The sequence below is a fragment of the Morone saxatilis genome, unplaced genomic scaffold (assembly GCF_004916995.1).
Source record: "Morone saxatilis isolate NCDOM2014 unplaced genomic scaffold, NCSU_SB_2.0 Contig10, whole genome shotgun sequence".
Classification (NCBI taxonomy): domain Eukaryota; kingdom Metazoa; phylum Chordata; class Actinopteri; family Moronidae; genus Morone; species Morone saxatilis.
In genome coordinates, this window is record NW_023339652.1 from 12,868,010 (window position 1) to 12,883,091 (window position 15,082).

General features: G+C 39.6%; 1 protein-coding gene across 2 annotated transcripts in view; it reads right to left on the reverse strand.

Annotated features, from left to right (window-relative positions):
• Nucleotides 1-15,082, reverse strand: part of tafa5a (TAFA chemokine like family member 5a) — a 133,518-nt gene that overhangs the window by 10,435 nt on the left and 108,001 nt on the right. For both annotated transcript variants that reach the window (XM_035673353.1, XM_035673363.1), the window contains exon 3: nucleotides 3,365-3,492. In XM_035673353.1, coding sequence (XP_035529246.1) covers nucleotides 3,365-3,492 — 128 coding nt within the window. The remainder of the gene's footprint in view (nucleotides 1-3,364; nucleotides 3,493-15,082) is intronic.

Below are 15,082 nucleotides of genomic sequence, written 5' to 3' on the forward strand. Positions count from 1 at the left end.
CATATCGCGTTTTTATTGACAGGAACAACATGTACTCTTCAAACCAGGGTCAGACTAAGATAAATGCATTGGAGAGGGGGGACAGAGAGAAGGGAAAGAAGGGAGGGAGAATATGTAAAAAAAAAAAAAAAAAAGGATAGCGAGTAAAAGCAACAAAGAGAAAAAAAGTCTGAGAAGGAGTCAAGCAGCAGGAAAACAAGTATGCGAGGAAGTTATTTTTACACAGAACCACATCAAATGGTGGCCGCTGAGATGAGTGACATTCTGTAGGTTGAGGGAAAACGCACAGCATACATCCAATCCGCAAATCATACCGAGCTGCATTCCCCAACTACAGGTAGAATAGAGGTCAGCGGTGTCATCCTGAACAACAATCTTCTTCTGTTTGACAGAGAAAACTCTCAAACATTTGACCAATACATGGAAACCGCCTACTGACATTTGTCCAAAATAGCCCTTTATGGGGCTATGGGGCTGAGTCAGATTGACTTGGCTTAGTCAAATGCCCTGAGGGACATGTCTGTTTGTCTGCATTGATGTTTTCGCACAAACACCTGACAGACAGGTCGGACATGTTCACTGGACTGTGCACAGCCAACAGTCATCCTTAGGCAGTATTGGGATGGCTGCAGTTTGGGTTTAACCTTGAAAAGCCTTAGGGAAGGGGCCATTTGTTCAAAGTTAACCAGAGGGAGAATGAGGAGCAAATTGTTTGTTTTGTTTTTTGCCCGTGATTCTCCCTTAGGTCTGCAGATAACAAGAGGTTTATGTAATTTTTGCTCTGGAGAATCGGCCTTAACCTTTAATGCATTTTAGGCAATTTTAGGTTACATGCATGGTTGTGAAGCATTGTCCTAAAACCTTCCCGACTTTCCTCAGCTTGCCTGAGATTAGAGGTAGCGGTCACGTCGGGCCAGTTCATCCATCACATAAATTCATATTTTTAGAAGAATTTTAAACAATGACCCAAGTCGCAAGCATTGTTGCCTGTATTAGAGTCCTTGACAGTGAAAGGCTGCTTAAACACAGACTGGCACAGATGAGTGCACATAGCTGTCTGGCCATTTGACTAGCTGTCACCAAGCTTAAAGTAGCCAATGAAGCAAGCGAGGAATACCTGTCACGTCCCACATAGTGTCAGCATAAGCCGATGAGAGGTACATTGACTGACATCCTAAGCAGGATATGAAATGTACAAGTAGGCCAAAGTGTACAGGGCCACTGTTCCCGGGAAAGCAGGGACACATACGCATAGCTATGAATATGCAAACAGCTGAAAACACACAGCAACAGACATCAGCGTGTAAACATACACATAAGAAAGCACATGCATCGGATCTATTAGCCTTCACACACACTGTGACCAACACGTTTGCATGCTCAACCCCCTCAAACACACACACACTAACTCCTATATGTGTCAAATATAATAAATGGATCCAGCTATATGTTGCCTATGATTGTGTGTGTGTGGGCTGTCTGCCAGCCCAGATAACAAATTACAATGTAGGTGGAACATGTAATGGCTGTCACCTCAGTCTGAACAAACAGGTATATTCAGTTTGGTGTCAGGCCGCTGTGAGACAGGGGCAGCAGCTGACTGATAACAAACCATATCATCTGGGTTCAGCGTTCAGTGTGTGTATCTGCTATGTGTGTGTGTGTCTTGTCTTTCAGCAGGAATGCATAAACAAGTTAGTCAGCTGATGACTAAATCATGACAGATGCATTAATGATGCCCCACCGGTCCTCAGTGTTCACCCATTGACATTCACAGATAAGGCAGCTGTGTTGTGTAACATGTTTCTCAACGGAGACTTCTATAATTGCTACAGTACAGGCTGCGAATACAAGCATTTACATACGTACAGTGTTTACATATCTTGTAAAGCGGGTGTTGGGGCGAAAGCTGTGGGAGGGTGTAAGGCGGTAGGAAGGTGTCTGCGTGTGTTTGTTGGGGATGAAGTGGAGATGAGGAGGCTTGGAGAGCTGGAGATAGGGTATGAAGGATGGGTGGGTGAATGAATGGGCGGCATCTTAGTGAATACAAGCGGTGGCTCCCCATCTGCTGCCATCATTAACATTAAGAGCGTCCCTAATTCAGGCTAATTGCTGGCAACGAGGAAGTAAACAAACCGCGTACAGTTTGTGGAGATGAGCCGAAGACGAGGGGGGCGGGAGAGGAACATTTTCAGGGGATTGTGAAGTGAATGCCTAAATGGGTTTCTGCTGTACTTGTTGCTGACAGTGTGCAAGCTGGCCTGAAGTACAGTAATATGGCAACAGTTGGGAGACAGTAGGTGGAAAAAGGTGCAATAAATTTCACATATTTCAAAATAGTGTAGTTTATTGAAGTAAGACTACATCATCTTTGCTAAACAGCAACAGGTAGCAAGGATAGTACATTCCATTTCCTTGTATTGCCTGAGATTCTCCCAAGTAGGTTGTTTAAAGCTGCACTACAGCCAATATTTTTTGTATTAATAATGGGTTATGTGAAAGGGTTCTTAGTCACAAAGCATCTTCAGACTCGGTAGTTCCCCCTTAGTTAAATGGAGAATTTTAACGTATTTCAGCTCATTTTTTTTTAGTTTTAATGCCCAAAATTGGTTGATGTTTTCAGTGAAAAAAGCATCAAACGGCAGACAGACAAAGTTAGTGTCTAACTGGTGATGACAGTTAAAGTAGTTAGCAGGTAAAGTGTTGTAGTTTCATGCTTTGTGGTGCTTAGAATTGTAACTATTTAGTCAGAGGCAGACTTTTTTTTTTTTTTAATCTTTCACAAAGTAAATACATTAAATCTCACTTTAGGTGGTTTAAACAATATTTGACTAACAGTATGTACATGATATATGTTTGCATGTTTATATTAGAACTGTAAAATAACATTTTACAGTCTCTAAGTAACAGCTGTCCTAGCAGGAAGTTTGAGAATGAAAAGCTTTGAACCGAATAAGTTGAGCCACAAAATCAGTAGCCAGAAACCTTTCAAATCGGCTTTTATACTGAATATATGCTTTAGATCAGAGCTTTTTACGAGAGCTAATACTCAAAAGTGTTTCTGTTACCCTCTGCAATGATTCGGCTTGTTAAATTGACCCCTAAACTGTAATGTTTGGCGAGCACAGCAGTTTAATCATCATTGTTTCATTTACAGAAATTACATAAAATGTGTTCTTAGTTTTGATTTACCCCACAATCAATTTTCCATGCAAATGCTTCATTTATCAGCTCTCGCAGTCATGTTGTTCTCAGTGCCACTGGTGCAGTTAAGTACACACATTTTGCACACACCTACTGGTTTGTGAGTGGATTGTGTAACCGGGGGGCTTTGGGGGGGGGCTTAAAGAGAGCCTGAACTTACCGTGGTGGTTTTGACTCGGCCTCCGGGCTGTGTACAAGTCCAGCCAGATTTATTGACTAACAGGTCACAGCCTTCGTCCTCCAAACATGGCACCATCTCACACCACTGCTTTTTCCGAACAATTCCGGCTGCAGGAAGAGAGGGAGAGAAAGAACGATTAGAGAGGTGAGAAGGGAAATAGGAGGAATAAACAGATTAGGAGAAACGATAGAGAGACGTGGATGCAGAGATGTAACGATTAAAATAGAGAGAGTGGGTTGAGGGATGACAGATGGAGTGAGACAGATATGGGCAAAGATTTAACATGGTGGAAAACGGGGAATATGAAAAAAAATTGAAATAAATTATTTTATAAAATAAATGGAGTGAAAAAGATGGAGAGATGTAGCAGGGTGGATTGGAAGAGAGATGGGATATATGCAGGTAGATGAAGAGCAATGAAGTAAAGACACAATTGAGAGATATGAAAGCAGGGGATGACAGTGAGAGATGAGGGAAAGATGGAAAGAATCAGACAGATGGAGAGAGATGGAGAGAGCTGTGATCAGTCAGGTAAATAAAATCAAACATCACAAATGACATTTAGCTAGTTTACAGCCCTTCTTGCATTCTGCAACATTTCAAACAGGATGAAGTATTTTTGTAAGGCCTATAAAATAAGCTTCTACCACAAGTTTAAAAATTCTGTGATATTTAACAATTCCACAAGACTTTGTGGTACCATGTTGTAATTTGTACTTTTTTGAGTATGAATGTTCTCAACCTGCTCTGCTGTTTTTCACTTCTAGACTTCAGTTAGTGAGTTTCTACATTTCCCAGAAAAGCCCCAGGCTAGAGCTTATTACACTCACTCGTACTGTAGGCTTCACTTATAGACCAAGCCATAATGATACCGATGATAAATATAGTGACAATTGGAAAATGTCAAGTGTTTTTTTCACTTTGAGGAAAGTGATGTTGCAGCAATCTTTCAATTCAACAAATTGTTTTAGGCTTCTTTAGTTGGATAAACTGTGCCCCTTTTCTTGTGCATTTTTGTCACAAAAAGTTCCCTGTGTTTTTGTCCCTATGCCAACCTCTACTGTTGGTGTTGGAAGGTTGAACGCTGCCATGTGATTCCTCCTATAAATCTGAGCCGAAGCATCTTTTCACCTAACAGCAAGGAGTTTGTTGCCTGTCCCTTTGCTCAACTGAAAAAGCAATGGAACCAATCACTAGGAGTTGTAAGAGCAAGGACAATGACAAAACCTCTTACTGCCTCTTGTGAATGCTACCAGTTGTATTTGATGGAGCACACAGCCAAGCTAAATATGTGGCTTTTATGGATTCATACTTCAGGACTGTTAAAAGTAAGCTTAGAAAGTGGGAAAAACATTTTAAAAAAGATGTCAGAGGATTATACAGTTACATTAAATGTATGGCTTTTGAAATAGTGCCTCTATAATAACACATCAGCACTGGGCTACATAATAACAGCCAGATTGAAGGCGCCACTCAAAATGTAAAAACAATCTCCTTGCCTCTTCCGAGACATTAAAGGTACCCTGTGGAGATTTCATTGTAAACAAACACTATTTTTGCAAACAAATATTATTTTGCTCTGCAAAAACAGAGTTTATAAAAATCATAGCTGTTGGGTGACAAAAGAAAGATGGAAGTGAATTTAAGGGGCATTATGTACGTGGTGTAACAAGGTGCTTTTTGTTGTAATAAGAAAACGCCTCTGAAGATAAGGTGTCTAATCACAGCCCTGTGTCTCAGGTTGGCTCACAATTTTTGCAAATCAAAAAGTGCTTTACAAAAGGATTCAAGAATAAAAAAATAAGCGAAGCACTTGAATATGTAAATCCAAAAGTCCACTGAACTGAGGTAGAAGGAGGGAGGATGAAGACAAAGTGAAGGATAAGCATATCTAGATAACATTCTTGACCATTACAGAATATGGGCAAGATAAAGGAAGATGGATGCATACATTTATGCTCACATTCGTATGCATTTATGGATAGAAAATAGCATTCTTTAATGGATAAGAGTGAAACTCAGAATGAATTATACGGCATACATACATCATATTCTTATGCCATGGCATTCATGGCATGCTGGCTCTCTTATAAAACATAAGGGAATTGTGCTCGGTTCCATATCTATAAATTTGCTCTAAGGGCACCTTCAGTAGCTGTCATAACCATGCGTGTAGATCATCAGTGAGCACTGTACCCAATGCTAATATCTGTTCACCGTAAACAATATCTATATATCAATCAATCTATGAAATATGTATACCTTCTCAAGCACTACATGGCCAAATAATGAAAGTACTATGAACACTGTGTCAGCACAGTAAAGAGTGAGCTTGAAATTGAAATTGACACTGTTGTAAAGCATTATTATTGTTGAGTGCATTTTGCTGACATGTTGCTTGAGGTTGAATTACTTGACGCTACTGTAGTTCGCCTCAAGGCTAGCTGCACTGAAACAATCAAAAACGTGTGACTTGAACATTTCCACTTCAGGGACAAAGTCACATGTGGGGAACAATCCAATTTCAAATAGCTCAAATATTTGAAAAATATTAAGTGTCAGCAATGAAGTTAGACATAGCACTGCCAGATACTGCCAATCGTTGGCTGTCTATTTGTGGATATCCAGAAATGCTAATCACTTGTCTGTACTGAGAGGCAGCCCCCATCTGGTCCTTTGGATTACATATCCATCAAGTTTGCATTCCTAAGGACTTTGGTATGCTTTAAAATGAACGAGCGCCTGAAACCCCCTACCTTGACACCTTTCTGTCCTCTGGACCGGAGAGCTGCATCAGACAATTTTTGTTACTTTCCCAAACTAACAATCTGAAAAGCATGCCCACTTCAAGTTCTCTTTTTTAATTCTACACATAAGTACTAACATCCATTTTGTGTTTAAAACTGATTGCAACAACATGAATGCTTTCAAAGAAAGATCTTCCAAAAGTGTGCTCCATTATCCCCATTTAAACGATTATTGAGTCACCCCTCTATGGTTGATGGCTTTTAACCCCACCTTCCAGTGTTGCAATAGGAAAAAGCTACAAAAATGTTTGACAAGAGTTAGATAACATTTTCCTCAGGGATATGTTCTATCTACCCTGCTTTTCTCCATACACAAGAACGATGTGCATTGTAAAAGCAGTGATCTCTGCCTCATTATGTATGCTGATGATATTATCTTGGTTGCCTGTGGGGCGCAGACTAAACCTCCTACTCTCAAGACATTGTTAGCCTTCGTAAACCCCAAAGATAAGAAAGAAAGAAGACAAATGAGGGTAAAAAGTGTAGGTTCTACCTACAGTACAAGCCAATCAACATAGAAGGGTAAAAAACGGAGCTGGCACTGGCAAAAGTAACTGTGAATAAACCTTTTGAGTCAATGGTAATAAAGTTTACAAATCTGAAATTCAAATTTCCCAATTTGACCATAGATCAATGAGTAAGCATGTTTTTTTTTTTTTTTCCAACTCTAGCACAAATCTGAAATAAAAAAAAGCAATCCAGTTTTTGGTTGAACCACCCATCAAAATTAGCACACCAGAAGCTGCCTTCAATCCACACACTTTAAGAAGTTCAAGAAACCCTTTATGTCATGCCTTACTGTGGACTATTTGTGGACTAGTGTCTTTTTAGAACTCCCCCAAACACACATGCATGCTATGGCTTCTCTAGGCCTCATCTTTTTCCTTTTCAAAGAACATATTTGTTTTGTTTGGTGTTTTTTTATTTTATTTTATCACATATGTATGTATCATTTGTGCTGTGTCTTTTGTGTGGGTTGTCCTGATGTATTGTGTAAAGTATGCCAGTGCCAAAAATGAATTTCCATTTTATGTAAATCTAGAGGACAAGGAAGTGTTGTGAATCGGCATCTACAACTGCCACTACCACAGCAGCAGCAAGTGTAGTGTTGTGGACAGGATGTTAAGCAGGCTTTGTAAATGGAAAACGGAAGCAAGGGAGTTTAAGAGAAAATTAGAGGGCATATTGACAACGCACATTCACTGAGGTGAAAGGAAATAACTCGTCGGATGTGAGGTCTGGCAGTGTTCTCTGGCAGTGTTCTCAATATTTTACTTACTTTTTCTTATTTAATTAATTTTCGTAAATATAATCTACATGAATTGTTGTTGGCGAAGTTCACTTACACTGACAGGTTTTGTTTCACTTCTGAATTACCATCCAGTGGGGTGACCCTCAGCTGATGGAGATGTAATAGCGCCATTGGGTAAATAATGGTAATGAGGGAATTAATGCTGTTAAGTGTGTGTACAATTTCTCCTCTCTGCATGCGTCATTTTTGACTGAAAGAATGTGTGGTGAAACAATCCCATAATAAAACAATGATAAAAATCATGTCATTTTTTTTATCCCATTTAAGCTGCTATTGAGACTTGAAGTTATGATAAATGATAAATTATAATTACACAGACATCTCATGTTAACAGAATTTCCATGTGGTTTGGGAGATGATTCATGGAGATCTAAAATGCTGACACTGTAAAGTTATAACAATAATAATAATACCACATAAAAGGTGCCGTTCATTATGAGTAACCCACAAATAATTATTATCCATCTCTGCTGTTTCTCTCAGCTCTAAGGAGAATTTGAACACTTTTTAGCTTTTTACTTAGGTGTTTTTAGACCACAACTTTACTGTAATGATTCAAAATGTTTCAAAATGCACATATACGTGAGTGATATATATATATATATAAGATAATAAATATATATATATAATATATAGTATACAGCACACACCACATACATATCATGTATTTCCTGCAAGGAGTTGGTGGAGATCAAGGAGTTTATAGCTTGTTGCGATGCTCACAAGTGGACAAAAAAATAAAATTGGCCTAATGCTAGTTCCTGTAATCTCCTGTCTCCTGTAATCTGTAATTAAAGCTAATAATTAAACCCTAACTTGATTTGATTATTGTAAAACATCACACTTCATTTTAATGATTTTAAAAGGAAAAAAATACCATATTTTATTTATCAAAGCGTTAGCCACCTGCTAGACCCTGAAAGGTAGACTCTGAAAAGGTTTACCTGCTCTTTGTGAATAATGACAGCTGTATTAGCTTGGATTCACAGCAGTTACAAAGGATTCAAAGTGACCCAGTTTCACAGTGAAATAAAAGTATCAAAATCCAAAGAAACTTATCAAACTACTTCTGCAGCATAATCTTCTTCTGTTCTAAACATCTGTATGTTCAGTATTTCCACTCACTTGTAACCAAATTATGGCTAAACTACATGGCTATATACAGCTAACTGCTCTAGTGACAAATAAAAACTGTGCATTTAACAATATTTCTGTATAGTGGGGCTTTAATTTTCAGCTATGGTGGTTCTTGGATCAACCTCAGATACAGTTTTGTACTGCATACCCCAAAACTAAAGAAGTGGAACACAAATTTATTAGCTTCAACAGATGGTAAAGCTACTATTGGTTGCAAAATTACAGTATCTATCAATCGAACTACTTGATTCTCCACCATTTTATATATCAATGAAATGTTTGTTTTTTTATTGCTTTGGACTTTATAGCCAGATAAGTGATTGAAAATGCAGCAGACTGTATTGACTCCCCAATTTAAAAAAAAACATATGAATTGAAATAAATTTCTAACAGGCGACTAGTCCATTAAGTGTGATTTATAATGTGAGTACCCAGAAACCGTAAAGACAAGTTAAGACACAGCCCTAATCTCTCACATTTGGATTCGCACCACTAACTAAACTCATCTCCCAGCAACATCTTGGCTGATAGCGACACTATCTGTTACCATTCGACCATATCACTGCTGTGCTGGTGTGAGGGCAGTGGCTTATGTTGAAACATATAAGATTCAAGGGTGATATGAAAAAAAAAACACCCCATAAACATGTCCACACACCCAAACAGGCAGCCAGGCACAAACACACCAGTAAGCACAGGCAGGCATGGACAGAAATGAACACACACACAGGTTCGATGCTACGTGTAAGGGAAGGTATCAGCCGTGGTTTCATCAGCAGGAGATAAGGAGTAGAGAGGGAGAGAACATTATTACACCCTCCATGGGACACTTATCTTCCCACCAAATGGTAGATCACACTCATGTCAACAGCCAGCATCTTGGCCTAATAAATTCTGTCTAATGCCATGCCAAGCTTGCGATGGCAGGAGAAAGATGAGTTTTGTGTGTGTGTGTAAGAGAGAGTGCACGAGCGAGAGAGTAGGCACGGAGATAGTAAGAAAGCAGACAAGAAAGAAAGAAAGAAAGTAGACCTAAAGACAGATCAGTTCTGGTGTAATAAATGCAGTGCAGCACTCTTCAAGAGATGGTTCTAAGATAAGAAGATGTGCTAAGATAATTACATACTGTACAGATCAGATATGGCCTGGGCAGGTAGCAGAATCAGCAGTGTGTCAAGGGCCGATGATGTTGGACAACAGATATGGTTGGACTGCACGATTATTTAAAAAAAAGTCACGTTTTATCACATTTATCTGAATTAAAATGCGTGCACTTACAGAACATGCACATGTAGAGGAACTCATTAGTTTAAGTGCAATCAGTGAAAAGAACCAATGTTATTATTCCTTCTGTTTGTTTATTTCAACCATGTGCAGGATGCTTCCTAGGCTGTGTTTTTGTCTCACACTCACAGTAGTTAGTATAGTGGTGCACAACACTTCTGCAAAGACTGAAGTGCTGTCAGACAGAGGCAAATCAACACCACTCCTGATTCACTACAATAAGCTGGCTGCAAAATGGAGCTCTCTCTCTCTCTCTCACACACACACACACACACATCATACACATAAGCATTCATATGCATTTTCTTTCTGCTGTTTGTCAAATTCGCTGCCACTTCTGCTCACCTTCGCCTCTCTAATGCATCGCCGTGCTGCTCAGGTCTCCCCATCTCCAGTAATGGCGAGTCAAATAGCCTTTTAAGCAAATTCACTGTGTCTTCATTTTATAAAGGAGTACTATGAATCTGTCAGATATGTCTCCCCATGTACTTCTTCTTACTCTAAATTCCCCGGTAGCACATGGTCGCATGTGCACATATGCGCACACGAAAAAAAAAAGCATTCTCTCTATTACTGGTTGCTTTTATTGTTAGTGATCTGGCAATTTAAGATTACTCTACACTGCACTTAATTTAAATAGGTGGGAAAAAGAACATCTAAAACACACACACACACATGCAACCAGCGTTTGCAGCGTACATGTGAAAACACACCCACAGAGACACACACACACACAGAATAATCTCTTCACTGACATGTCAGGCAACAAAGTCAAACAAAAGACGGCTTGAAAAAGCCCAACTGAGTGCCATTAAGACTCCAAGATTTGCTTTCATCATGGAAATCCCCTCCCATGTCTCCTTTTACAGTGGATCTACTATCTGGATAATTAACTGCACTATCTGACCTGCCGTGGTAGGCAGACGTTCCCTAAACCTGAATCGAGCCTAGCAGGAATTAGGAGGAGGCTCAACGGAATGTGAGAGAAAAACCCAACGCAAAGAAATAAATCCCTGCGCTCTGTAATTAGCCACTAGCTTTCTATCCCCTTTCCTCTTCTCTCTCCCCTTGTCTTGCCCCCACCTTCCCCACAACCACTATTTTCTCTCTCTGCACTTCTATGTCTGCCCTCTATTTCTACTCTCTTCCCCTCTTCATTTCATCTCTTCTGTTCTTTTTCTCATCACCTCTTTTTCCTTCCCCATGCTTGTTCCTTTCCAGTCTACTGCTTCGCCTGATTTTCATAAGATTATTCCACCCGTTTGGCGGCCTTGATGAGTATCTGCACACTAAAAGCTGTCAAGCCCCCTTTTTTTTAAAAAAGAAAAAAAGCCTGAGGTTTTTGGTGAAGTGAATTTGTGTCCCAAATAGCTCCTCTGCACTCATGAAACTTCAAGAGGCAGAAATAATGAGATAGCATGCTGACTGACATTTCCAGACCTCAGCCTTGTCTGTGTGCAGGCATGTATGCTTGTGTGGGTGTCTCGAGTTTTGTGTGAATGTGTGTGCACAAGAGAGAGTCACCTAATAATCTTTTACCACTACAAATACAACATCTATGGTAATGAACACATGAGTTGTTATGTGTTATATGTCTCCTTAATGTGTGTACGCTGTTAAAAAACTTTGATATGACAAACATGAAAGAGACTTTTTCATTTTGAAAAAACAACGAAAAAGGAAACAGAAGCTTTAATGCGATATTCATTGCTCAATTTTTTCCAAAACAGAGATAACTGCTTCTTCTCAATCGTTTGATGTGCTAAATGAACATCTTTAATGGGAAAAGACAGTAATTCTTTACAACTGGGTGCACTTTAAAAGACAAGACTGAAATTAAAATTCTCAATTTTCAAATTAAAGTACAGATTATTGCTCTATATCTGTCTCTCCTTCCTTCTCTTTCTCCTTTAATCCTAGCTAAAAAATGCCGTCCACTAAATTAAAATGCTAAAATTTGGCATAGCAGTTAGGTATGAAATGGCTCAGTATAGGGTGATTACTCCTGATGATGGAACTGGCACTGAAGGTATAGCTTTCTTTCTTTCTTTCTTTCTGAGAGCTAAACGAGAGGATTCTCTCATATCTGCCTCTTGACTATGGAGCTAGAGACAGGAGACCATTAGCTGCAAACAGGTGAAAGAGCTAGCCTGACTCGGTCCCAATGTAAAAACAAAATCTGCCAACAAGAACTTCCAAAGCTCACTAATTAACTGGTTAATTATTGAGATCTTGGGGGTTGCTTGCATGACTATTTCTTGGCCAGGTACAGTGACTTCCTGGAGTCTCGGCTGGTTTCCAAGTAACCTTAAGGTACAGATTAAGCAAACAAGATATAATGTGTTAATTAGTGAGTGTTTGAAGTTCTGGTAGTTGGGTTTTCATCACTTTCAGTCTAAGCTGAGCTAATGGTCCCCTGTCTCTGGCTCCATACTTAAAGCACAGACGTGTGTAATATCAGTCCTCTCATCTAACTCTTCTGTCTGTAATACACTTTTACATTATCTTTATCTACGCTAACTTATACTGTAAGACAAAGAACATTATATCTATACAGTCTTGTAGTTATTGTCTTTATTCACTTTGAAATTTGACAATTTGGGATATTTTTGAATTTTATACTTTATACTTACAGAACATAATCAGAAATGTAATGTTTAAAATCAATAAAATATGGCAAAAATATCCATATTGGCATCAGGGTGCGTGTATGTGAATGGGTGACCATTTGTAAAGCACTTTGTCCATCAAGGTAGAAGCTCTATGTAAGTGCAGTTCATATACCATATCTGTGGTATACTGATATACAGAATAATACGTTTGGATTATGAATTTAATTATGAAAGTCCATGTATATCTTCCTTTGTTCCCCCATGTCCAAACGTCTACTCTGAAGTCCAGATGCCACATTGCTGCTTCCAGCAACATCCTTTTTCCCCTGCATACTATTCATGCTAGGTGCCATTGTGGTGCATAACTGGCAGGTTGTTTGGCGTGCCATTGCTTCGGGCTTGTTTTTCTTCAGTGTGTGTGTGTATGTGTGTGTGAGCAGGCCACCAGGTACCGCTGATATCGTCCATTCGCAGATGTGCTCTGACATTTCCTTACAGCTGAACGCCAACAGCAACCCCTGATTTGTGGATGTAGACACACACAAAGAAGGAGAGCCCAAAGGCATTGTGAGCCAGAGGAGGAAATGTCGGCGTGAACAGGAGTCTGTGGGTAGAGATCATTTTACACCAGCGTCTACAGAGACACCAGTACATCAGCAGTGAACGGTAAACCCCTGACATGAACACCTGGAAGCATCTGGCGACACACAAATGTACCTATTTGACTCATACACAGAAAAAATATTTGCATTACGTTATATATTATATTTTAACCAGCCTTTTAAGCAAATTCACTGTGTCTTCATTTTATAGTTAGAAGGAAAATGTCACAATCCGTGCCAAATATGGTAAAAAGACCAATTCTGTACAAATGAATAATTTTAAAAGAGCCACATATGAGGATGCCAAAACCCCTTTAGTAACGAGAAAGCAGCGGAGAAACTACTTCAAGAGCAGCAAAATGCACACTTACTCTGCGTGTCACACTCATGGGCAGCACAGTCTGATAGTCTGTCACAAGTACATGCATACACGCCTCCACAACAGACATTCACATATTGACTTACTCTTACAACTTTCCTCACATGCACAGGCAGGCGTGTATACATCACTCACAGTCATGCAGACAAAAAAAAAAAGGTTTTTGGCTTGTTTATTTTAGATTTTGAGCTCACTTTTTTCAGTTTCAACCAGTAAAAAAAAAAAAGATATTTTAGATTGTGCGAGTGAAACTATTACAGGCTGGTAGATGTAACTATGATTCTACGAATAGATAGACATATGATATCTAAGCATCAAATCGGTGAAACATGTCAGTGTAGGTAGTCAGGAAGAAAGATAGTGACTCACTGGAGCAACAATCTGACCGAACTGTGAGTGAGGCAGGAGGAGGGTAAGCACAGGGGCAGACAGGGTGGGGTTGTAAGTCTGGGCTTTAATGCATCTAAAACAGTGGGGGGGTGAAGTTGATCTATGAAACTTGAGAGTGTAAAGTTGTTCCATTCTAACACGGTGCACAAAATGTTAAGTGAAGACTTCAGCCCATCACCACATCCTCAGTTCTTTTTTTCTATCTCAACCTCTCAGAGACTCCCTGCCTAGCGTGATGTGCCCAGAATGAAGTGCTGTCTGACAACTTATATTAAGAGAAAAAAACAAAAAAAAATAAAAAAAAATAAAAAATAAAACTGTGTTTGCTTACACTGCCATTATCAGCAGCCGAGTGAACAACTCGTAAACAATGCAAAGAGCGAGGGGATGTGACAAACGGACATGCACTGCAGCGGGATGGTATAATGATGGGTTATGATGACAGTTGTGATCATGATGTGGCCGGCGGTAATGAAGGTGACTACGTTGAAGCTGATGATAAATGACACAGTGACATACTTAGACTAAAGTAGAACAATGCCTTCAGGGTGCAAACAGAAATAAACAGACTGATATAATTTGTTTGCACACGTAGGCTATAGTATGCCTTCTGTGAACTGCTTGTGTGTACTGATGTATGGTGTGTAAGGTGTGTGTGCGTATATGTGTGTTACTGTGAGCTTAATGCAGGCTCCTGGATGCATGTGAGCGCGCCTTAGTATCTGTTAATAAAGAGTTTGTACAGCTGGTGGAGGCCCAGACCCTCAAGACACCCCTTCTCCTTCCTGGATGTTGATGATTCTTGTCTATTTAGCCTTATTGACCTCTACATCCAAACTAATCCGCCTTAAATTATGCATAACCTTTTACTTGGCACAGCTCCCCATAAATCTGTTTATTCCCTGTTTGCTCCCTTACAAAGCCCGCTAAACAAATTCCAATTAAGCAAAACAGCAATACAGCATGAATGATAATTCAACTCAGTACAGTCCCCAAAGCAGATAAGAGCATAATCATTGCTGTTATGTGTAAGGCAGCTTATAAAAGACTGTTCGGTTTCCCTCGAATCTGGTTAGTGTTTCTTATTTTCAGGTCATTTGGTCTTTGCGAATGCTTGGCAGTGAGTGTGTGTGTCCCTGTTTATGCATCCAGGTCCATGTATGAGTACCGTTTG